The following is a 27,372-nucleotide window of genomic DNA, read 5'->3' on the forward strand; positions in this document are numbered from 1 at the left end:
TCATTCTTCATTTTAACATTTCTTTATAGCTAGCTGCTAGCTATGCATTCGGTTTAATGCCGAATTTTTGTTCTAGGCGCGTGGCAAATTATAGCCGTTTTACCGGGTCCGGGATTTTGCTGGATTGTCAGAATGTTCAAAGTCATGTCATAGAACGTAATCACAAAGTCGTCTGAATATAGATTGTTGGATTGATGCAAAGAAATGTTTTGTAATTTTAGGGGGGTATTTGTTTTGTAAGCTTTAAACCTGAGACTTTAAACGACCCCTAACTGTTCCAATCTACTCATTATTAGCTATCATTTTTCAGGATGATCCCTAACCAGTCCCTTACAGCAAATAAACATAAACCCGGAAGAAAATAATGACTCATGATTGACCCTGGCCCTGCCTGGTCAGAGGGAGGGGATTCCCCGTAAAATTTAATGTCAACAAACACAAAAACACACTTTAAAAGTCAATTTGGGACATGTTTGTCAAGGAAAATAAAATGTAACATCAATTTTGTATCACTCACTACAAAATATGTAGTTTTTTTTCAATAAATTGACAAAAACAATGAAAATTAGGTTTCTAAATTGGAAGTTGATTATCTAGAAACACTGCTTGTCTATCGAATTTCAGTTTTCAGCTGGTATTTGATGATCCAGGAGATCTAAGGTAAAGTAAAATTATTATTTCTCATAAATTCTACATCCATTTGATAAACAGTTTGTTGAGAAATGGTTATTGGTTATTTAACTATTTATAAAATCACGTAGGTTGGTGTATAAATGCGCACTTTATGATTAAATAATGACTGTTGAAAGGCACTAAAATCCCGGACTAAAATGCAGTGGGATCGATGGCATATTTTCATTTCGCATTGGAATTGCATTGTTCGACGTGTGTATTTACAATACCGGTATTAGTCATACATGTACATTGGTATGGATGAAAGTGAACCGAATTTGACGAACCCGCCCGCTTGACTCCTGTAGTTTCAGTGTAGTGTATGTCATGTATGTGTGATATCTGGTAGAAAAAACTTGGGATTGGAAATGAACCGTAGGCGTAGGCGTAGCTCTTCTGTACCCTGCGGCTGAGTAAAGATAGGGATGTTCATAAAATTTTGTAGTTCAATAATTTTAGCTGAAAGTTCTTTCATTTGAAAGAGAATTAAATTACCTAAACAATAAGGGGTCAATCATGTTTCTAGTGCATATACTTTTGAAGTTACAGACAAAAATAGTGTCATCAAATTGCCCAAAATTTTGTGTGTGAAATTGTGACAGCAGGCACATGTACATGCAATGCACACTACTGTATGTGACCCCAGATGACCTCCTATTCTTTACTGTAAGAAAGCTGTTTTGGATGGTCTTGATTTACACACAAATTGCTTTTGAGCTAAATCGAGCGTCGACTTGGTGGAACATGGATTGCACTATGTGATAGTTTATGAATCCAGTATCATGCCAGTACCAACATAAGTCAACATCACTTAAGTTTTGGTTGTCAAAATTAATTTTTAGTAATTTTTTCCATTGAGCCCCACAGTAAAGCCATTTTTGGACCGTACAGGCACATTCCACTTCCCTATGGACGAATAGCGCCACCTATAGTGTGTGATGTGAGCCTGACTAGTAAAGATAAACACTTGTGCTGAGCATCAAATTGGTCACTTATCGCTCACTGTTCAAAATGTGACATCTACACCAATTATAGTCCCCGAAACTGTCTACTTTTTAGCCGACCGCAATTTCGAAACATTTAGTGATAGTTAAAAATGCGATCCCCAACCCTCTGGTTACCTTTGGACAAATTTGCAGAAATCTCCGCGGAGTCTCAGTGTCTGAAATTCCCTGGTACAAACATCGAAAATGTCGCATTTCTCAATCCCGGTGATGATACTATATCCGCATCGCTGTTTTCATACATGAATATGTTAAGGTCAAAAACGTGGCGTTGATTTCAACCAATCCGATCCACCGATTGTGACCTTTTCATGAATATTTAATAAGCAGCTTGATACTGACGTCATATCTGAGGTGACAGGAGGCAGCAGATACCATTTTGGTCAACTGAACTCGACTCGCGCGTTCTTTTGGTTGACATAAATCGAACAAAATTTTCAATAACGGGTAATAGTAGGATTCAATTTTTTATTAATGAAGTTACTTGTAGTTTTGAGGAATGACAAAGTTGTTTTTGGAAACTTAGATGTTGTGTTTCAACTGATGATATAGGATCGCAAGGTGAGTGAATTCGTGAAGAGATTTGCTTGTTTGAGTGATAGTAGGATACAGGATGTAGGCTAGTCCTCTGTGTTTGACCGGCTCCGACGTCTCAATTCACGCGGAATTATTCGTACCTGCTAACCAGACAGCAATACTGCGTATTGCTGTATGGAACCAGACATAGCTCTTCTGGTGCTAGTCTACTGTAGTAGACCAGTTTAATTTATCATTCCCTAAATTAATCCACAGTGATTAATCTCTCTGACCTGACCATGGAAAACTCATCATTCCTGTTCTGATTCAACAGCTCAGATATCCATGAGAAAACTGGTCTACTGTATTTCGAATATAAAATGAACTATGCACTCTATAGTGGGTATGATGTTACCTCATTAAAAATGCAGTCTTGGCTGTTTATGCACTATATCCTGTGGTTTTACAAATTAAAGCCGTTTGAATAGTCGTCCACCGCGTATTATTTGCACAAGGTCCAAATACGCTTGACGTCGCGCACGTATACGCGATGGTTAAGCTGTCAAAGGAAATCTGAATGACACAGATAGAGCTACCCCACGTGGGTTGGGTTCAGTGAACACAATCAGGGGTTGGGCTAATGCATAAACATGTATGCTTGCCTATCTGTTATTGGTTAAGATTTACCACCCACATTGATTTTTACTTCATTAACATTCATCTCAGATTCGGGATAAAAGAGGTTGAGGCTATGTGTTAAGATATGGTGGGTCACACAGGTCATATCCAACTACCGCAGTCCTTTTTCTCTGGGCAGGGCAGTCACTGGAGATGTGATGTGTTTCGTCATAGATTTTAAATGGTTTCATGCATGGATTTAAAAACGTATGAATTGTTTATCAAAAAAAAAAAAAAAGGAATGCAGCGCAGTCTATTCTGGTGCGGGGAGTGTTTTACAGACCTAAATTTGTAAATATACACCCAGTTTTTGTACACAAACAGACAAATCTTTAATTTACACATGGTTTTTCCAGCACCAAGGCGCGGCGCATTGACTCGGATCAATTAAAGGATTCTCAAGTAGCCCAATTTTTAAGCTTCCAAAAAAGCGCCCAATACCGGATATTTGGGTGGATTTGCCCGAATTTAGAACGCAAAACACCCAATTGGGCGGAAAAGCACTTGACTTTAAAACTTCCGGTACTTGCTGGGAAGTTACTGACCGATCAATAAATGGTCACAAAACCCATTGTAATTTCAATTTGGAGCTTTAGAGACTCAAAACCTTTATAAATCGGCTAAAGGAAAATACATCAAATATACTGCCGCGGCCTGAGACTGACAAAAGTAGCCCATTTTTATGCAAATAGCGGCATGCTTTTTTGAGTAGCGGCAAGTGATCGCCAAGTAGCCCAATTGTGCGCCTAAGGTGCGGCGTTGGCATCACTGTTAATTAGGTGTTAATGTGTTATTAAGTCCTTCTTCCCCCTGACTGTTTTTGGAATTCTTGCTGTTGTCCTAAAGGACTTGTAAACAAGCTAATTGATTACATAACGATCCAGCCAATTAGCTAATTATGATCAAGGCGTTAGTGCAGGAAACACAAATTTTGACACTTGATATCGTTGAATATATTTGGAGATACATTGTAGTAGTACTGCACTGGCAGTGGTGGATTAAAGCTATTGGCTACAATATAATTACATAGGCTGGCAAAGATTTTTGAGTAGGACCTGTATGTTACCATATCAACACCACTATCCCAGATGCACGTACAGCTTGATTCAAGGCTATTTTTTCACTGCATTCTGAAATTTCAGTCATCATTTTAAAAGAGTTTGGTTCAAATTTGTTGGGGTGAGTAATTTTACTAAATTTTTACAGCAGTTTCATACCACAGTATGAAATCACTTAACATTCTATAAGGCTGGCGATCAAATATTTTTAAAATACAGAAAACATTTGGCCATTTAAAACAATAATGTACAGTGAATTGAGATGTTCATTATAGATGCATTGATTATGACCATCTCCATTCATTAGAATTGTTAAACTATTAAAGTATGGACTGTTTGGTGAAATTTTGTGTCCACTTTTCTTTAAAAAATTTTTTAGATTTTTGATATTTAACAGTCCTTGAAGTAAACTTTCTAAATCTAATAATATGTACCATACTTAAAGTGTATGTAGCTGGGATGAAAAGCCAATGATTAATTGAAAATTTAATTAGTTAGATTAACTGATCCCAAAAGACCTACTTTTGTTTAGTATTTTCTTCAATACGAAAGGTCAAAATTTTCAATTGATAATCTGCTTTTGATCACAGCTAATATGCTTTAAGTACATATCATTAGATTTAGAAAGTTTACTTCAAGGAATGTTAAATATCAAAAATATCAATTTTTAATCATTTGCCATAAAATGTGTATTATATCGCGAATTTCAAAAAAATCAAAATTATTTGATATCAGAAGGACATTCGTCGTATTCAGAATGCAAATCGATAGGTCTGATCATTCTGATGTGCTCTCATGTCCCACAAAAAAATGCGGAAAAATACTGTCCAAACATTCATACCCCAGCCCTTAAATAGGTTTTCTTTTTTCTTTGCCTAATTTGCCTCACACACATATAAATTGACTTTCCTTGGGAAATTAACATTTTGTCTTTATTTTAAAGAAATTTTACAGATACACAAATTGATTTGAAGTAGTAGCAAAGGGACGCAACCATGTCGAGTGCACCAATTACATCACTCTGTGTTGTGGCTGACAAACTCAAGTGCCCACCTGGACACGAAGTGGTAAGATTTGTGAATGTACCGGTAATAACTGTTTTTGTCAAATCATGGAAATCATTATTTTTCCTAAACTTTTATATACTAATTAAAAGTAGTTTGTCTCTGCAACAAAATCCAAATTAAGAAATTATGTATCTGAAATTGGGATCTTAAAGTAAGGATGTGACTTATCGGGTAACCACAGGTAGTGGGTGCCCTATGTAATTTATGGTGCATGCATGTATTTGGGGGGGGGGGGCTTTGGGGGTGCAAGCCCCCCGGGGTAAAAGCAGGGGGCGGCCAAAACGAAGGGGTGGCAAAAAGAATTTGTAAAGACAAAAGGGCGGAAAAAATTTGAAAAAGTATAAAAAATTATGCTTATGATAAGCATATGATCGAGCTCCTTTAATGTGCAATGTAATGCATAAATGTATTCTCTATGTTCTGTCGTTCTGTACTATTTAATGATCACGATTAAGACCCCTACCCTCAGAGAAATGAGGAGGGGCCGGGTGTTCATCTTTTGTACGGTTACATTAATGACTTTCCCTACCCACTGGGATACATTGAGGGCATCTTATACCCACTAATGTGACGTATAGACCCACACACACGTCACATACACAACCCCACCCCAAAAATTTGGCTTTAAATGTTGACTGTACATGTACCCACCAAGTTTTGTTTTTAATTCAATTCAATTCAATTCAATTCAAATTTTATTTATACACGGAAAGGCCCAGATCAGCCCTTGAGCTGGTCTTCCCTGGGGCCGTGTTTTACAACAAATATAAACAACAATATAATATCAAAAAATAAGAACATATACAATGTGAAATTAAAAAACATATACACAAGCAGTAGGAAAAATAAATAATGCAAAATAACTAGGTAAAATTTAAATCATAATCACTGAATAACAGCAGTCTTTTGAAGGAAGCAAGACTTACAGAGGACTGTGCTGAAGATGACAGATTATTCCACATAGTAGCACCTCTGTAAGAAAGACTACGCTTCTTATAGTTATTTGAAGGAAAAGGAATATTAACATTTCTTGGATTGCGCCTGAGGTCGTATTTATATTCCTTTTCCGTAAATAACTTACATATATTTTCAGGAAGTATATTGTGTGTCACTTTATACATAAATTCAGCAAGATGGATATTTCTAATCTTATCAAGAGATAACCATTTTAAAAGTTGTTCCAGAACTTCAGCTCCTGGGGTATCCCAAGGAACATTACAAATATATCTAGCAGCTCTTGCTTGTAATCTTTGAAGCTTAATAGAATCATTTTTGCTACAATTGCCCCAAATTACATCATAATAGTTGAAGTGTGGTGCAACAATAGAGTTATAGATAATTTTAAGGGTACTTTCAGAGACAAAATATTTAGCCCTTCTGATCATTGAGATGTTTCTTGCAGATTTTTTACAAACATTTTCCATATGATCATGCCAATTTAAATTACAATCAATTATTACGCCTAGATGAGTGCTGGAGTAAACCTGACTTATAGCATTACCATTTATATGTACATTTAAACTATTGTTATTAATTAGAGGTTAATAACTGCGCATCGGTTATTTGGAGGGCATTGTGAAAAATCTAAACATTTTGCCTTTGGAACCGAGGAATATCCCGATCCGAGGTCCAAAGCAAAATGTTTAGATTTTTCACAATGCCCGACATATAACCGATGCAAAGTTATTAACCTCATTCATAACCGTCACTTTGATCTTTTAACTTTACAAAATAACACAAAATGTTCCTCAAAAGTTTGTAAAAATAAACAATTTTTTACATCTTCCCTTTCCCAAAATCGATCAGGCTAAAACAAAACGACCAATAACAAAAGTGCGTATCAGAATCTGTGCAAATATGGTAGCGCGAAATCCAAATACGGCAGCCAGCGCGCGCAGTTCGTTGGACGCACAATACAGCGCACGCAGAAGTCAATTGTGTGCGACATTGGAACAATTACGCATTTTGCGGTCAATTGTGAGATATTAATGACCTCGATTTGCGTTCGCCTTTTCACAAATAATAAAATATGATTGGATCGCACAGATCGCGTTTATTAATGCGGTTATGAATTTTACTTAGTCGCTGCGGTGAACCCATCATCATAAATTTAGTTTTATTCTCATTCAGACTCAGTTTATTATTGTCTAACCATAATTTGATACTCGACAGATCATTATTTAAGCTATTTACAATATCAATGTCATTTTTGGCAGAGCAGTAAATTATAGTGTCATCAGCATACATACTGATTTGAGAAAAGTGAAGACAATTAGGCAAGTCATTAATAAATAAAATGAAAAGGAGTGGTCCTAGGATTGAACCCTGAGGAACACCGTAATTTATAGAATCAAAGTTAGAAAGTGTACCATTTACAAAAGTAGCTTGAGTACGATTAGAGAGATAACTTTTGAACCATCCAATACTGTATTTGCTAACTCCAAAATGTTTCAGTTTTTGAATCAGAATATTGTGATTTACAGTGTCAAATGCCTTTCTTAAGTCAATTAAAGCAATGCCAATTATATTACCATCATTAATAGCACCATACCAGTCTTCAGTTATGGAAGCAAGTGAAGTTGAGGTAGAATGTAGAGGTCGGAAACCAGACTGATTGGGAGAAATAAGACTATGAGAATTTAAATAAGTGTAAAACTGATCAAAAATGGCTCTTTCAATAATTTTTGATACAACAGACTAATTTGACCTCAGATGACCCCTGGTGACCTCAAAATGACCTTCCAAAAAATGTTGACAGTGTTGACTGTACCCACCAAGTTTCATGCCTATACAACAGTTTTTACTAATTTGACCTCAGTTCTCAGATGAGCTTGACCCATTAACCAATACAAACTGGTTCTGTCTCGGGTCAAGATGCACCCACCCACCAAGTTTGAGGAACATACAACCCCTAGTCTTCGAGAAAATGGCGGAAGGCAAAACCTAACCAAAATGGAACATACATACACATACACACCCCTACATACACATACAGAAGGAATACACTATCGCAATATCCCCCTCATGGCTAAAGCCAGGGGGATAATAATGATGATAAAGCTAATAATAATGGACTGGTAACAAACATTAAATATATGTCACTAATTTATTTGCAGATTGCTTCAACAACCGATTACCAAGATGCAGATTTATGGAAAGATAAAAAGTTTGGTAAAAGGGTCACAAGATACTTTTGCTACAGCCGGAACCCAACACCTGTAAGTTTAATAATATTCAACTATTAATTATATTTAGTTGATTAGGCTGGACAAAACTATTCATTTTTTTTTGTCCTTCTCAAACTTCCAAACTGAAAATATTTTGGAGCTCTTCCTAGAACAAACAAAAAAAGGCTTTTCTGCTTCAGGCTTCCCCCAACTGACCGTGTTCAGAACCCCTGACTCAAATGTTTAGATAATGAGTCAAAAAAGAAGAATATCAAATAAATAACAGGAACATTTTATTCTTTCCACAGTTATCTTTCTCAAACAATCGCGCTAAACCTAATAACTGGGATCGTACTTAAGGTCGTACTACACCCCTGATAAATTTTGTGATTAATTTTTCTCAAAAAATAGCTACACACTGGTAACAAAAGTTATGTATATTATAGGGGCAAGGAATCCAATTACTTCACTGAAATTTCAGTGATTTAAGACAAGTGGTTCATTATATACATTAAGAAATGAGGTACATTCTATCGGTACCTCTTTTCTTATCATAAATAACGTACCGCTTGTCTTGAGTCACTGAAATTCCAGTGTAGTAAATGGCTTCCTTGGCCCTATAATATGCATAACCTTTCTTACCAATGTGTTATTATTTTTTGAGAAAAATGCAAAAATAGTCACAAATTTATCAAGGGGTGTAGTATCACCTTAAGCTCATGCACTATACGCCATTGCCAACACACTTGAGTGTCAAAGTAGAATGGTGAATTTTGTAAACTATTTCATATCAACCCAGGATTAATCTTTTTTTCATCATGTGTTGAACAATGTCAGATGCTGAAAGATGAGTAAAGTTTTGTTTCTAAATGACATTTTTGTCTACCGTAAAAAGATTGGTGTGAATTGAAGTTGATTCTCATACATTTAGTACTGTTTATCATTTGCGAAAATCATGCTATTCCAGAAAAATTCCTTGGCAAGAATCAAAATTGATTCACACTGAGTGCGATGAAATTGAGTACCTAATAGAAATATTTGGAGAAGTTTTATAGATATTAAGAAAAAACTTCTATAAATATTAAAATATTTGGAGAAGTTTTATAGACAGAATGTTTTCAACTTCAGGGGACCTTTAATACATGAACATACAGTATTACATACATTCAAAATCATATTTGATGTTTCCATGGCAATGGTACAGGTCTTTGGAGTTGGGCCCTTCTTCCACTAATATACTATTGCCAGTTCCACAAGCAGATGTGTTATAAATAGCTACAGAAATTTTGAAATTTTCCATTAATTGCACAAGTAGAAGCATGTAATATTTTAGCAAGAAAGTTTATTGCTGTGAAAAGCAGATTTTATGGATGAACAAAATTCCTCTTTAGCCCAATATTTGTGGAAGAAGGGCCCAACTCCATGGAGTTGGGCTTTTCTTCCATGATTAAGTGTGCGTGGAAGACTATTAAGAGAGTGGATTTGGGCCCATCTTTCACACACAAGGAAGGACAGTCTGCTGGCAATAAAATGCTGGGTCTAACTCATTTTTGTAAAAAAATGGAGTTGTGCCATCTTCAATTCTACCCATGCAAGCCATTTTGTGGTATTAAACCCCATTACATCGTAATCGTAGCCACATGTATGTTGAACTAATAATGGTGTGTTTTATCTTTTGACCTGCAGAGTAATACTGTGTTAGTTGACCTTACTGTGATGAAGGAAGGTGATCAGATACCACAAGGCTATACGTGCCTTAGCAAAACATCAGATACAGGTACACAAACCAGGGTTTTACTCTTACATCATGGTATTTGATGTGATTACAATGTATTTATTATTTTTTCTAACAAGACCTCATATGATTTTCAATTCTAGACCTGGAAAATACCAAAACTATGTATATTCTGTCTAGTCTCAAGTTGAAAGTATGGCCATGTTGGATTTTGCAGTGGCAGATTCGAATTGTGCACGCTAACGTAATCCCGCAATCTTATCATACAATGTATTTCATGCACATTAGTACCCCCCATGTGGGCCCCCTCCCACATACTCGAAGAGGGGGGGTCAAAAATTTGATGAATCATTGTTTTTATATTATGCATTATATAATTATATCAATTGCAGTCATGTAGGCCATGTTATTAGCAAAAAAAAACTTTGAAGAATGTCTCTCATGTACAAGAAGTATAGGAAACTGATCATTTAAAACCACTTTTTTAGGATGAAGGAAGCATTTTTTCAAAAAAGTCAAATACAGGTTTTTATTGAAAAGTGGTCTCTTTTTGGGTGCTAAATCTGCTCAAATGTTTGTCATCCTGAAATTTTAACTATAAGTACACTGACCGTCAAGGCCCAGGATGGGGTGCCAAGTATTTGCACTTTTGAGGCTAAAATGGGCAAATATGAGGTTCATTTGGTCAGAAACCCATATTCAGGCATCAACATTGGGGGGGATGATTGTATGGACCATCCCCCTGGCAAAATATTGGGGGGTTTATCCCCATCCCCCGGGATCTACGTCCTATGTACTCACAACTTGAGATGAGACACACTATAATGTGCCCAGATACTTTTTATGAGGGTGTTGTTTATATATTTAGATCTAATTTTGCTAAATAATATGAGTTATTCCTTTCATTTCATGATTAAAAGATTTAGAAAGTGTCCTTGATTTTTTCTTCTTCATTTTTCTGACGTTTTAATGGTTGGGTACAAGTGTCTACCCCTTGTAAAATATGCAAGAAAGCTTTAAAGAGGAAGCCCCACCAGAGCAGTTCTTCTGTGACAAGTTTATTTCTGAATTTGACAGGGGCTAATTGATGTTTTAATGTTATTGCATCAATTAGCACCTGTCAAATTCAGAGACAACCTTGTCACTGATTAATTTGATAACCAGGCAGGTCTGGTTCACCCCAGAAGAACTGCTCTGACGGGGGGGGGGGGCTTCCTCTTTAAGATAAATATTACTTATTAATGACTCTAGTTTGTGGGAGATTAAGGTCATATCTTCCATATGGGGTGTATGGATTTCAACTGGAAGACATACATGTTTTTCATATATAAGGCAGTTGCATGGAATGTCATTAGTTCAAATCGTCCTCCAGAAGACATGCAAATCCATGGAGTACAATACCAATCACCTGTTAAAGTGGTATTGATTCTTTTGTACGCCATGTACTCAGTGGCGAAGGGCATGTGACACCCCAATCGATTGCAAAATTTAGAAAATCCCATAGGAAAATTGCCAAAAAACAGCTTGTGCCCCCCTCCCCAATCAGACCCCGGTGCCCCCAATCATGGTTGGCGCCCCCCCCCCAATCGGATGACCCACGCTACGCTACTGCATGTACTCATGCAATCACCCTATACTTGATTCTCATCTCGATTTTATGTAATATTAATTGTCTCATTTGTTTCAGGTGAATCAGTACTGAAGAAGAAGGTGGTTCTGATTCATCTAGTGGCTGTAGGAAGCACAAAACAAGCCATCACTGATATCTATCTCAGCTCAGCTAAGACAAAACAGAAGCCTGTAGAAGTATCTGCTAGAGGGTAGGTATATTTATTTATAATATATGCATAAGGCCTATGTAATGAAATTATTAGTTTCCCGTCACCCGCCCGCATCACCTTTTCAATTTGACCAAAACTTTCATTAGTTTCATAAAAAAAGTCAATTATCTGAAAATTGAGATGGAAATAATCAAAATTGAAACTCTCAAAATATCTGACATCCCCTGCTGATCATAATCAGCAGTTTTTCTTAGTTGTAGGGGTAGAGGATGTGGTAAATAATGGAAATTTAAGGATTACCTCATCATCTTTCTAGTGATTACAAAAATTTCTTTTCATTTTAATAAAAACAAATTCAAATCTTTTCTCAATCTGTTGCAAAATGTCTGTAATGATGATCTAAGCATTAATACCTGTTTTGAGATGGTCTTTCATCAACAATATAGGAACTAATAGCCATGTAAATGAAAGTTTTGACAATAATGAAATTTTCCAAAATAATGAATAATGAAATCATAAACTCATATTTTTTTTTAAAATGTGACGAGAAACTAATCATTTCATTTCATTAGCCTAATGTTGTTGTTTATTTGACTTGAATCTCTCAAACAATAGTTTTATGCCTAATGATATTTGTTAACATTTTCAACATTTAGTTCCATGCTTAATTCTTTTGTTTTACTATTGACTGTTTTTAACTGATCTTTATTTAGAGAATAAAGGTATTGTTTTTAGCCGCTATCGTCTCATATAACACGGGCGACATCATTATTTTAAGTAAAATTAGGCTGAAAATGTTGCCCGTGTAGCCGTGTTATATGAGATGATAGATGCATGACAGCTGCTAAAAACAATACCTTTATTCTCATTCTTAAAAATGCTTCAATTGAAATAAAAAATATATAAATAAGTATACTGAATTTTAATTAAATCAAATCCTAGGGCTTAGAATCGATCAGTCATGTGGGCCTGTTGCTGCTATGCACCGCCGATTGGTTCAAATAGGGTGTACGAGTATCATGTCAACTCGCACGCACCGAGCCATGTTATGTCGTATCATATCACACGGCTAAAAACCAATAAGATTGCAGAAACATTCTCAAGTGTATAAGAATATTCTTTTGAATCATTATTTTCAGAGATGTGAATGGGTTGTCACTTTTCTTACGTATGGGACCAACAAACACAAACTCTATGCCTCCGATTGCTGGATCCAACATTACACCAGTAGCCTATAACAATGTGACTACATCTTACACAGAAGGCCAGTCCTCGCCGGCTCATATACCAATGACTACACCTTATACAAATAACTCACAAGGGTAAGTTAATTTACACACTATAATGAGCTAAACAGTCGGATTCCTAGTGGCATCGAGAGTTGACCTCAAGTTACGGAGTATGATTTTTTTTAACCTAATGCATTCAAAGTTGTGCATTTATGAGCAGTGGCAGCGCCACAGGGGGCATGAGGGGGTGACTGAACACAATCACTTGTGATGCTATAATTTGGTCCATATGTGTAAAACAAATAAGGCTACCAAAACCTTTTTACACATTTGCATTTCGTCAAATATTTTTCTATTTATTTTAAAAAAGTATTTAGGGGGGAATTTATAAGTTGTGGACACTATATTTTAAACCTGTCACCAATAATAATGTCATTAATAATAATAGACTATGACACACGGTTGTTTGATGTATATAGAATTGGCTTCATTATTAACTAAATGCAAACTCTAGATGGCACTATTTATCCTAAATCATATTTCTTTATTTGCAAGGGGCAGGTGATTAATGCTGCCATTAAAACAGCTGAAATAGGTGAAACAAGCAACAAGGAAATTTTATAAACATATTTTATCAAACAATAAAAGGAGTTGTTTGTATTAAAAGCTTGAAAGAGTAATTTCCAGTAACTAAATAGCGCCACCAATTTTGTCATTAATAGATACATTTTATATCCGATAAGGCTATAAAAATGCTATAAAAGTGAATAATTTTGTAAAAGAGGAAAAATTAATGTTGAGAATGACTCAAAAGCATCTGTATACATTAGCATGATATCACATTTAGCTGTTCAGGCCTAAAATTTGGTTGTACGTGGTGTTTTGTTTGAAAAACTAATAAATGATTCCATCAAACAACCGTGGACATGAACACAAATTATAATTTCGCATACTGAAGACACAAAATGTTTTTTGGGGGCTTTTTATTTTCAACCTTGAAAGATCCTAGCATTTAGCTCTAGCTAGGTCCAGAGATACTTCAAATCTGAAAAAAGAATTGATTTTTTTATTTATATAAAAAACAAAAATTGAAAAAAAAAGAAAAATTTTGGTCAGGCCTTAAACTGAGGAGCAGGCGGTGGAGGACAAACAAACAACTTTTTTTTTTTTGACCTAAAAGAAAAACATTACTACTTTGACTCTGAATCACCTGTTTCTACTATGAAGGTTAATTCTGTCAAGCACCCATACATACAAACTTTGTAATAACGTTTTCCATTTTGTGTTTTCATTGTTTTCTGTCAGGCCGCCAGGACCTAGTCACATAGGTTCAGACCCTTACCGGACTAACAGTCGGCCTCCATTCTTAAATAGGCAAAGTACACTAAATAGGACATCCACACTAAGGACTGCAGCAGCATCAAGTTTTAACGTTCTTTGGCGTAAGTATTACTACAGCAATTTTGTAGCCAGGATATTTTCAGTGCTGGGTGGCATTTGATGAAAAGCTTTCATATTTGGCCATTTGTTGCCAAAATTAACCAAATTCTTGACCAATTCAATAAAATGGTGCAATTTTGACCTCTGAGTGGTGGGCTCCAGTAAAAAAAAAAAAATGTTAGTATTTATACAGCGCCTTTCACATGTGAACATGTACCAAAGCGCTTTACATTTATTCCGCCGTCGTTAGAATATGTCAGCTGCCATACAATGCCCAAGGCATGCTCATACCTTTAGGCGGCGCTCAATGAACAGTATTCATAACAGCTCCCCATTTCACACCTGGGTGGAGAGGAGTAATCGAGATAAAGTGCCTTACTCAAGGGCACAACACGATGGCGTCGCCGGGGCTCGAACCCGCAACCTTCCGATTATGAGTCGTAGCCCATTCCGCTCGGCCACCGTGCTCTCTCAGTACCAAAATTGCAGCTGAGTGGTGGGCTCACCACCGCCCACTGTAGCTACATCCCTGCACATGTACTGGTGGAAGTACATGTGTGTAACATATGTTTAGATGATGTTACCTGCAGCAGTGACATCTGAACAGTCTCTGCAATTCACAACTATTGGAGCTAAATATGTATCATGTCAGTATGACTGTTGTGTGTCTGGGTGAAGAGACTAGTTATTTCCTCATGTAAACATAGGACACTGACCAAGGTCAGATGGATTTGTGGTTTGTAAAGTGTTGAAATCAGTCATAATTGGGTGTGTAATAGCTTCTCTTTGGGAGTCGATTACACCAAAAGATATCAATTGATTGTAATTTTATCTGGATAATCTGTAAATCTGGTTCCTTGGTACTTTGAGATCATATTTACATTGCTAATTTCTTTGGGACGCTCATTCCTGGAGGGCCGACAGTCAGTTGAAAATAGGAAGTTATGGCCGATATTTTCCAAATGTTACTTGGTAGGGTAACACTCTTGGCAGCCATGTTTTTTAGTGATTGTAGATGTCACTGCATGCAGTAACATTATGAAATGTGACCTCAAAAATGACTTCATTTGAAGGGCGCCGCCAAGATATGAACTGGTGTGTGTTACTTGTAGCAGTAACAAAGGTGTGTTAGTGCTACAAGTACTGGGACAGACTGGTAAATAGCCACAACAATTTTGCTGGCATCATTCCATAAGTTGTTGGACTCTAATACATAATGATTTAGTATGTGGCAATGTTCGAGGCCCGGCAGTCAAATAAGTTTATTCTTGTAAATGAGCTAGCATGAAATTCCCCAGGGCAATGAAGTAACTAGACTTGCTTCAAGTCCTTTTGTGTCCATAGTTGGTGAATGTAAAATTAATGGAAGCTTTGCCACATTTTCCAAAAGTTATTCTTTCGAAATAATTATTTACCATCATAACTTTGTACAAATCTATTTGACATTTGAATTGTTAGGCCAGATAGTGGACTTTCTTATCTTACTTTACCCCAGGCATACTGTGCACTGCAGGAGTAGTGTTTGAGCAAAATGCCCACTATGTCCACAAGGCACACTTCCTCCCTAGCTCGTTCTACACAAAAAATCTGACCTGACTAAAAATTTGAGAGTCCAGTATATGATACATGTACTTCTACCACTGATTATACATGGGTCCTATTATATACAGAGCATGAATAGCGAAAAGGTAAGGCGGAAGCCTTGATCAATGCTATGAAGTAACAGTTTATTGTCTTAGATTACATGTATGGAAATTTGGGGAGCTGATCATGGCTGCAATAGTTATTTTTTAGATGATGGTTGATTAGTGTTCTGCACCTGTGTAGAACTCCATCTGTGGATACTGCTAAAATGGTTTAATATGGTGTGTCTTGGGACATAGGGATAAGCAATTTTGGCCTAATACACTAATTTTTCAATAAAAATGTTGCTGACAGAGAAACACACACTAAAAGTATTGGTTAAGTTTGTCCTCGTTTTGTAAATTCTCCTTCTTCTTCCAATATAATACAGTCCGCACATAGCATATATCCGTACTTTGCATGTTTTTAGACCATTTCTCAAATTGCACAAATATTAAAATTTGACTTCAAGTTTTCTTGCCAGTTAGAACTAACTAAAGGATTAGGATTTAGCTATGTTTCAGTTGGCAAAACAGGATAATATTTTTAAATACAAAAAATTAGTGCTGTATTTTTCTGGAATAGGGAGTAATACCTGTTGTATATGTACAAATTTGTTCTCAAATTCAAGGTGGTCTTTTAGACAAATATGCATTTTAAATTATTATGTATCCATTATTTTACTTCTGTGTATTTCAGCTATTGAAGGTGTACCATTTGCAATGAACAAAGTCTTCTCTGCAACAGAAAATGTTTCACAAGTAAGTTCTATCCAGAGCCTTGGATTGGGCTATTCCAGTTGAAATCCATACACCCCCTATGGAAGACATGACCTTAATCTCCCACACAAGGAGTGTGAATTTCAAATATGGCTACCTAAAGGGGTGCTTCCATTTGAAATTTACACCCACTGTGTGGGAGGTAAATGTCATGTCTTCCATAGGGGTGTAAGGATTTCAGCTGGAATAGCACATTCTTATTTCAAAATTAACATTTATTGATCAATATCAAGCATTATATCACTCATATATATATTCTAGACAGTTCATTGGTTGATTACCATTTATCATTTTTACCATCATCCTCTCCGTGTGATAGTCTTTACCATCATAGTGCTCTGCCGTAGTGCACCTGCGCCAAGCCGTGCGCTGACTCTTGGACTCGTCGATTTAGTTATGGGGTAGACCCCAAAATGTGAAGTATATCACCAATGATCACGGCAAAACATGGTGTTATGTTGATGAAATAGTATTTTAGTAATAGAATTTATACAAATATTAACTGTCTTAAATTTGTGTAATGGTCGAAATATAATCACTCGGTGAAAGATGTATTGTTCCATTCCACTCGCCGTTCCGGCTCGTGGAATGGAACAATCCATCTTTCACCTCGTGATTATATTTCGACCATCACACTCATAGACAGTTAATATTTGTATAATATCCAATGTGATGAGATGATTCACTGGCGATTCACTAGTAGGGGTTAACTGTAACATAGATACAAGATTAATGCTTAATATTCAGTACATGCATGGAACACATGTTTGCAATTGAATACTTGAGTGGAAGAAGGGCCCAACTCCAATTTTTTACAAAAATGAGTTAGACCCATTATTTTATTGCCAGCAGACTGTTCTTCCTTGTGTGTGAAAGATGAGCCAAAATCCACATTCTAAATAGTCATGTACACTTAATCATGGTTTTCATGGAAAAAAGGCCCAACTCCATGGAGTTGTGCCCTTCTTCCACAAATATTGGGTTAAAGAGGAATTTTGTTCATCCATGAAATCTGCTTTTCACTGCAATAAACTTTCTTGCTAACATATTACATGCTTCTACTTGTGCAATTAATGGATTTCTGTAGCTATTTATAACACATCTGCTTACGGAACTGGTACTTGCAGTATATTAGTGGAAGAAGGGCCCAACTCCAGCTTGTATTAAGACCTGTACCATTGCCATGGAAACATCATATATAATTTCAAATGTATGTAACATTGTATGTTCATGTATTGAAATTCCCCTGAAGATGAAAACATTCTGTCTATAAAACTTTTCAAAATATAAAGTTTTTTCTTAATATCTCAAAAACAGTTTTGATGGAGTTGGGCCCTTTTTCCACTCAGGTATTCAATTGATCTTTGTTAATTATTAGAATCTAAATGTCTCAAAGATAATGGAAAATATTTACCTCTCTTAGTATAACAAATTGTAGTCCATTGCAAATGTTCAGGTTTCTCAAACGACAGCAAACTACATTTGAAAGAGATTGTTCCATTTTAGAATTGTCAATAGAATTACTGTTAGATGAAGAAAACACACACAAACATAGATAAAGAATTTTATAATGAAGGGGCAGGGCTGGGGCACCGACGGCAACTTCATTAGAGGGCACGGCAAGTGACTGCCTTGGGTGAAGGACATATTTTAAGGGCATTACGGCAGTGGGGATGGGCACCCACGGCAAAGTGCCATGGATGCCGTGGGTTAACTCAAGGGCTGGCGTACACTATTTTGCTCTCCATGCATAACAGACCAAGATGGCAGATTTACCATAGTATTACACTTAGAACAATTTTGAGTCGGTACTCTTTGGGTATATTCTCTTTGGTTAGATTTATTGGATAAGGAGGTGGATTAAAATACTTGTGGACTGCATGGCCTGGCAATCTGATACATTCTGTCTGCTTCGTGTACATGTAATGTACACTATATTGTAACGGAACCCCCAGTAGTCACCTCAGTAGGCCTACTATTTCTAATATTGAAAACCATCATTTAAACTTTGGCAGCGCTAATCATATTTTTATCATATTTTATAATCTATTCATTTAAATCTTTATTTCATTTGCTCAGGTATTGCGTGCTTGCTTTGCAGGCGCAATGCCAGACATAAATTGCGCGACCAAATTACTTATGCGATATAGAAAAGAAATGCCGTTTGTGTATCTTGGAACGGCTGAGTTATGCCCAGGCTTTGTACCGGTGGACGTGTATTGCATGTCTTGCAACTCACACTTCGCACTCGGACATTCTGATATTAGATTCGCTGATCCTTTTTAGGATCAGCTACGTGAGTGTTGTAACAATTCGTAATGATTCGTATTTAATATAATATCTGACTGGAAATGTGCTTTTAATTTACTTATAATTTTGTATACTTTTGGATCACGGAGACTCAGTAAACGCGGATTAATTCCGAGTGAGTTCTCGCTTATGGCGTGATCAGGTTTTTGGCTTTTCTATTTCTATTTTTAAATTCAGTCAGATAAATAAAATACGCATCATAAAACATAAATCATTAATTTCTTTAGTTAATTCATCTCATTAATTGTCACGATTTTCTAATCAATACGTCGGCTTTTTAATGATTAAGTAATATAATAAATGTCTTTGAGAGATCGGCGATAGAGTCCGATACTCTAAATTTCGTCATCAATTTGAGCGTGGGAAATTACAGCAATCAGCTGTTTATTTGTAAACAAACCCACGATGATTTAAGCTTTTATGCCGATGCACTCGTGACTTTTACAGGATGAAGTGACTGGTTTTAATGATTAAATAATGTCGTTATTTTGCTGATAATTTCAGTAATGAGATTGGAATTGTAAACTTGATACGTGAATATTGAATATATTGTTGTGCATTGTGAAGCTTGCAGTTTATGCTGGGAAACCAGTACAATATAATATTGATAATTTTATATGTTGTCATGAGTCACCTTTATTGATCTCATTTCTTTAATTAAGTTACTTAAATTAATTAATTCACAATCCGTGGCAAATCACAATCAATCTTACAACCATTTTCATAATTAACGACCAGGTATTTATGCTATTTATGATCCTGACATTTAGGCCTATATTTCAATCGATCCTTTGTTGGGACTATCACGCTACCATTATACATAGTCCATATTTATATTTGTAGGCCAAGGCACATCCGTTTCATTTGGTGGCAGCGGTGGGATAGAAAGTCTTTTTATCAGATTTTCGACCTGCATTATTATAAAATTGGCTACAAATAGTGTTAGTAAAGGATCAAGGAGATTTAAACGATGGATCAATAAGTTAAGCATAAAACCTCATGTTAAAGAGCAATTAACCTCAACAACTTCAAACTCGAAAATCAACTTCGAAATTCGACACGTGACTCGAAACTTGAAAATCGGAATCGAGATCACAATGAGGTGTTCTTTGATACCGACTTGACACAAAGTTAAGGGCATTTGACGACAATACTGTAAATAAGCAGGTCAAACCCTTCATGCCAAGAGCATACAGAATCTGTCAAATAATTTGGCTGAAGTCAAGAAAATTGAACTAATGCCATGACAGTCACCACTGCCAACGAGTCTTCGGACTCAGACATGCAAGAAAAGCATGAACAATGGCACATAGCCTCTTTACACAACAAAGTTGGTCAGATTGAAGCAGCTATAGAATGCATTGTCAAAATGTTGACTGAGGCTCGTTTCAGTGATCCAAATGTGTCGGCTTCAAAGTACCAAAATAGTAACGAGCAGGATAACATGGCATCATTCAGTGAAGCCACTGCACACTCTCAGTCTAATGACTATGAGCATGCACCAAACAAGCCTGACATCAAACTAGATAAATATGATGGTACAACATCATGGTCCAATTACCTGCTACAATTCGAACTGATAGCAGAATACTATAATTGGAACGATTATGATAAAGCTATGCATTTAGCTGCAAATTTAAGAGGTACGGCACAGGGAGTATTAAGTGATGTGAACGTTTCAAAAAGACACAACTTCCAATCACTGGTAACTTCCTTGAACCTAAGGTTTGGTCATGAAAACCAGGAAGAATTATTTTGGATGAAATTAAATAACAGAGTCAGAAATCCTAATGAAACTTTACCTGATCTGGCTCATGATATTCGCACAATGGTTAAAATAGTCTTTCCTACAATGCCGGATTCTTCCACACAAGCATTGGCAAAGAAATACTTTGTAAATGCTATCCAAGATAGCCGGGTAAGACTGAACATTTTACATGCCAAACCTGCCTCTTTTAATGCCATGGTACAAATAGCAGTGGAAACAGAGTCTTTTTACAAGGCTGAAGAACTCAGAAAATGTCACGTGGAGTCAAAAACTATAATTGACAAAACAATTACTGACTTGATAAATGACATTACGGAGGAAATAAATCAGGTACAAATAACTCCTGAACGAGCAAAGAGAAAATCTCCTTCAGCTCAAAGGCGAGCCTGGAAATGGCGAGCTATCCGTTAATTTGATGGAACATTTGGTGGCTTCACATGTGTAACATGCGCAGTTACACAAGTTTCATGGTAACACCTCAACCATGTTAAGAATTGTCACCACAAGAAATAATGAAAAGAGGTTTAGTGACTTCACATGTGGAAAGTAGCACGAGTTTCATGATGTATTTCATGTTAAGAATTGTCACTATAATTTATTAATATCAAATCAAGGGTTGAAGAGTGCACTTACCGAGGGCCCCGGTAATGGCATGATTTTTCTTTTGATTTGGTATGATGCAGTTCAAAAGTATAAAATGCTTTTGAACAAACAATATTGTTCAAAAACAACAAGAACAATGTATTTTATAATTTAACCTCATCAGATTTGTACAAGATTTTCATTGTACACCAAAACTTGCAATAATTTGATTGCAACTGGTAATTTAACTTACCTGTATAATACTGCTGCTCTAAAAATGACTGAAGCTACATGGCTTCAGTGTAATTTTTATGCATAGCCATAGACCTGTTGTATGGACACAACAACGCATACATTGTACGATTGAGCAGACTAAACTGAAATTTGAGGTGTCCGCTGACTCATCAAGAGAGTCAAGAACTCTCTAATCTAACACTACAGCAGACATAAAACCCTCAGAAATTGTCATAGAATACAGAAAGTAACAAACCAAAATTACTTTCGACATTCATGTGGCACCTCACTGGCATCAGATGTTTACAACTACCAGGCGACAACGATGGTGTGATGTTTCCAGATGGATGTTAGACCAGTTCTACCGACTCAATCTATGAAGCGAAGTTTGAAAGCAGGCTGTTCTACGACTCATTCTCACAGACATTTTCACAGACATTTTAAAATTACTGTGGAAACCGCAAAAACTGAGAACTGTAAATAACAGCACCTACAAGTACAAGCCATGCACTACAACTACAAGCAGAAGAGGAAACTACCAAGAACAATTTATCATTTGCAGAACTCATGAACAGGTGAACTTAAATAATTTCTTCTTGTGTTGTGTGATTCCTGATAGAAGTGCATCGGAGTGGCAACGAAGACAACAACGAAGTCAAAGACATTGGCGAAGAAGATTACAACTTCAGTGCAAGTGTTCCAGTTATACAGTTCCTACCTGAAGATGGAAGTTCAAGATTGGACACAGCCTGACACAGTGCATGAGTGACAGACGTCATCAACCAGGAATGATGGAAGGATGGATAAACCTTTTTATATTGATTGATGAAATGAATTTGTATTTATAAGCTTACATGTCTGGATAAACTGTACAAAATTGCATTTATTTGTCACCACTTTACCTTTCAGTCTTCAATGTTTCACCATGTAAAAATACCATTCTGTAGTCAGTCAACTTTATATAGAGAGACATTATAATATAAATCCACAGAGATGGATGGACGTCATCAAGCAGTGAGTGTTGAAAATTTCACATTTTTGTTGTTTATATTCCTGGCTATGCTGGCTGGAAAACATTGCTGGAAATCTTAAATTATTATTGGTGAACATCAACCATACAAGTGTTGATGTAGAAAGTAAATTGCTCGCCACAACATGCAACTGTCGGTACATTTCTATTGTAAATATCGTACAACTGTTTTGACAGTTCGTTATTGATTTTCAAATGTTATTGTTTGGCGAACAGCTGATTCAAAATTGAAATGACATGTACGTGTGCGACGAACTCTTCATGCTGACGCACATGTGTGTACATGTTTACAACTGTACATGTTTGTTTCCAAGGTAAATAGCGCAAATTGAATGTTTCTGGAGATAAATTTATCTCGCATGTTTAAAATGTGTTTATTCCTCAACATAAAAGGATTGATTCTCTTAAATTATTATTTATTTTTACAAACACTGTTAAAAGTGTGTTTATGTAGATGTGAGAATCAGAATTCGTACAAGAATTCATTATTTTGACTGCTCAATTTTGCAAATTCTAAAAACGCGCCGAAAGTAGTTCCTGCTTATGGGATACGGGCTGTCAGTAGCAGCTCAAACATTTGCGAAGATGTAAACATTGGAAATAATTTGTGAATGAACTGTTTGTTATTGTTTCAATCATTCGTGTATTTCATACTTCTGGATACAGTTCTCGTGTGCATTTAACGAAATTCAACTGAGTTGATCGTTTGTTCAGGAAGTTAACGTAAGCACTAATTAACTCTCGTTCTTCATGACTTTTTATACTGTTGTCTTATTATTATTATTTTTTTTTTTGGTAAGCTTAAAAATATCTGAACCAGGAGATGACTGTAGATTTGCTATCCAGTGACATTATAATGTTGGATGTCGAAATAGTCCTGATTCCTGAGATGAGATTGGATGATGGTGGATTCCTTTGCTCAGGTTTTGTATAATGTGACAGTAGATCTATTGTCTGACATGATAACTGGTGTTTATTTATGTATTTTTTATTATGTATACATCTTTTCAATATTACCTCGTATTTTGAGGACAAAATGTTTTCTTAGAAGGGGGTAATGTAACGGAACCCCCAGTAGTCACCTCAGTAGGCCTACTATTTCTAATATTGAAAACCATCATTTAAACTTTGGCAGCGCTAATCATATTTTTATCATATTTTATAATCTATTCATCTAAATCTTTATTTCATTTGCTCAGGTATTGCGTGCTTGCTTTGCAGGCGCAGCGCGTACGCAAATTGCGCGACCAAATTACTTGCGCGATATAGAAAAGAAATGCCGTTTGTGTATCTTGGAACGGCTGAGTTATGCCCAGGCTTTGTACCGGTGGACGTGTATTGCATGTCTTGCAACTCACACTTCGGCACTCGGACATTCTGATACTAGATTCGCTGATCCTTTTTAGGATCAGCTACGTGAGTGTTGTAACAATTCGTAATGATTCGTATTTAATATAATATCTGACTGGAAATGTGCTTTTAATTTACTTATAATTTTGTATACTTTTGGATCACGGAGACTCAGTAAACGCGGATTAATTCCGAGTGAGTTCTCGCTTATGGCGTGATCAGGTTTTTGGCTTTTCTATTTCTATTTTTAAATTCAGTCAGATAAATAAAATACGCATCATAAAACATAAATCATTAATTTCTTTAGTTAATTCATCTCATTAATTGTCACGATTTTCTAATCAATACGTCGGCTTTTTAATGATTAAGTAATATAATAAATGTCTTTGAGAGATCGGCGATAGAGTCCGATACTCTAAATTTCGTCATCAATTTGAGCGTGGGAAATTACAGCAATCAGCTGTTTATTTGTAAACAAACCCACGATGATTTAAGCTTTTATGCCGATGCACTCGTGACTTTTACAGGATGAAGTGACTGGTTTTAATGATTAAATAATGTCGTTATTTTGCTGATAATTTCAGTAATGAGATTGGAATTGTAAACTTGATACGTGAATATTGAATATATTGTTGTGCATTGTGAAGCTTGCAGTTTATGCTGGGAAACCAGTACAATATAATATTGATAATTTTATATGTTGTCATGAGTCACCTTTATTGATCTCATTTCTTTAATTAAGTTACTTAAATTAATTAATTCACAATCCGTGGCAAATCACAATCAATCTTACAACCATTTTCATAATTAACGACCAGGTATTTATGCTATTTATGATCCTGACATTTAGGCCTATATTTCAATCGATCCTTTGTTGGGACTATCACGCTACCATTATACATAGTCCATATTTATATTTGTAGGCCAAGGCACATCCGTTTCAATATGTCAGCATAATATTTACAAGACTACCAAATTCATCAGGTGCATCACATAATGACGGATGTAAACATTGGGGTGTTTCACATAGTGACGGGTGTCAATCGCAAATTTATCAAGAAATGAACATTGGGGGAAATTTTGAATATGTGAATTGTATTAGACATAGTTTATAAACTTGATATTAATGTTTAGTTTAGCAATTCACATAGATCTATTAAAAAGTAAATGTTTCAAAGTTATTTCCAAAATGATAAAATGGGAAATTGTACTCATTATGTAATAGTTTGTAAAAGTTATCTATCACTACATGAAAACAATTTACGGTGAACTCATTTGTCACTATGGGTTCGACCCGATTGTTCATATCCGTAGCTATGTGACAAGCCTGACAAATTTTGATGAACCTGCCATGTTTCAATCAGGGGCGTCGCTAGACCAATATGATTCGGGGGGTGTGTACAGTATGGTTTGCCGACGTAAATTTTTTGTAATTTGTTGACCCATTAACTAGTAACTACTATACCATTCACAGTAGGTCTATTACGTTACAACAACACAATTTCGTAACACATTAATCTGTTATATCGCTCTCACAATTTGCCGACAATCACACATACTTTGTCAAATTTTGCGGACAAGTCATTGGTATTGGGGGGTGTATGGGGGTGTCACACCCCCATACATCCCTCTAGCTTGACGGGCCTGGTTTCAATCAATCTATGTTTAGGACTCATCTATTTATTATAATTATTTGTTTTTACATTTCAGTTTGATGTGCCTAGAATAGAGATTCTGTCGCCAGAGGAGCTGGAGAGCAAATACCACTATGATTTTAGTATGGAGTATCAAGCCAAACAAAGACTAGCTGTGACAACTCCATGATGCAAGCAACATGCGTAGATCTGTCAACTCCATAAAATAGACATTATATGTGACCAGTTAACAGAGGGATTCGAATATTAGTTACGATGTGATGGAACTAAGGGACTGTGCACTTAATAATGTGTACCCCTGTGGTGGTGGTGAATTCTTCAGATGGTCTGCCGAAAATTGCTTGCATCCCCCTCTTTGGCTGTGCCATAACATCCCTCTCCACTTTTGACATGCTAACAAATCCCCCTCCCCCTTACACATGCTAGATTTTGGGTATTCAAATTTTAAATTGTCATAAAAATATAGTGATTTAGTGAACAGGATATTTTGCATATTTGAACAATTTCTGTGTGTTTTTTCTTGCAACATTTCTTCTACACCTTTTTTATGGCGTAATAAAGAAACAGTGCCCAAAAAATATGTGTCAAAAATCACTCCCCCCCCTTTGAACTACCAAAAAATGCTTGCACCCTCCTTTTTGGCCTTCCACAAAATCTGTGCCCTGCCCTATATTTTACCATCCAGGAGGTACACATAATTATTGCACCATCCCCAAGGGAGATGGATGTTGACCACAGTCAGTTTGTAATTTCACACATAGTCCATGCTTCACTGCCATCAAACATTCCCTGCACAAGTAGGCTAAAGATAGCCTGCTGTTGATGGTAATTTCTTACAGGTTTTATAACGTCTCATAACGTCACCCTGCTACAGTTGCCAAACTCATTATTTGTAATTTTGAGAACAAGTACAAAATATGGTTCAAACATGCATATAAACATATTTATTTGCCAATTTTTGCACAAGAACAAATGATAATGAGGCAAATTAATAGGAATAATCAGAAATAATTAAGGTGATTATGTAACTGATGCATGCTTGAACCATATTTTGTACTTGTTCTCAAAATTACAAAAAATGAGTTTGGCACTTATGGTAGCAGGGTGACAATAAGGTAACTGTACACATAAAAGTCTGCAAGCATTGCCCCTACCAAATTCCTAATATATTATTATCAGACCAGAGCCAGGGGTGTGGGGTGCACCCCCCCATTTGCAAAAAGTATACAAAGGGTCCAAAAATTTAAGAATTTGTGAGCGTAGCGAGCCAAAAAATTGATTTTTGTTAAAAAAAGTATTAAGGTCTAAATTTGGGGAAGAAAGTCCACTTTTCACAGAATTGCCCCCCCCCCCGCCCCCTGGAAAAAAAGTCCACTTTTCAAAATCAACACCCCCCCCCACAATAAATCCTGGCTATGGGCCTGGTTATTATTGTACAACTCTTTACCTTTATAACCTAGAGGTGAACACTTACGAAAGTAACAGTAATATATAGTAATATAGTGCTATTTTTAAAAAGCAAAATAATTTCACTATTGTTTAATATTTCAAATCAATTTGATAAAACAAATATGTTTTGATATTATGTGAACTACAATTTCATAAAAATGTGTTTGAATACTTATCCCTAATAGGCATGTTTACTACACTGCCTGTACTATTTGAGTCACTTGAAACTAAGAATTATAAAAGTG

The 27,372-nt window shown here is 36.1% G+C and overlaps 1 protein-coding gene across 1 annotated transcript; it reads left to right on the forward strand.

The window, feature by feature from the left end:
* The first annotated feature begins 592 nt into the window (after positions 1-592).
* Positions 593-26,495, forward strand: LOC140137611 (multivesicular body subunit 12B-like). Its single transcript, XM_072159347.1, has 9 exons — positions 593-660; positions 4,872-4,995; positions 8,112-8,213; positions 9,849-9,939; positions 11,585-11,717; positions 12,818-13,000; positions 14,213-14,349; positions 16,670-16,731; positions 25,734-26,495. The coding sequence occupies exons 2-9, from the start codon at positions 4,924-4,926 to the stop codon at positions 25,845-25,847; spliced, it is 894 nt and encodes a 297-aa protein (XP_072015448.1). The 5' UTR covers positions 593-660; positions 4,872-4,923; the 3' UTR covers positions 25,848-26,495.
* The last annotated feature ends 877 nt before the right edge of the window (positions 26,496-27,372 follow it).

The sequence above is a fragment of the Amphiura filiformis genome, chromosome 17, assembly GCF_039555335.1.
Source record: "Amphiura filiformis chromosome 17, Afil_fr2py, whole genome shotgun sequence".
Taxonomy (NCBI): domain Eukaryota; kingdom Metazoa; phylum Echinodermata; class Ophiuroidea; order Amphilepidida; family Amphiuridae; genus Amphiura; species Amphiura filiformis.

Coding starts and splice junctions, on each gene's coding strand:
- LOC140137611 (XM_072159347.1), top strand. CDS start 4,924: ATGTCGAGTGCACCAATTACATCACTCTGTGTTGTGGCTGACAAACTC. Junction 4,996..8,111: donor GCCCACCTGGACACGAAGTG/GTAAGATTTGTG, acceptor ATTTATTTGCAG/ATTGCTTCAACAACCGATTA. Junction 16,732..25,733: donor CAACAGAAAATGTTTCACAA/GTAAGTTCTATC, acceptor TTTACATTTCAG/TTTGATGTGCCTAGAATAGA.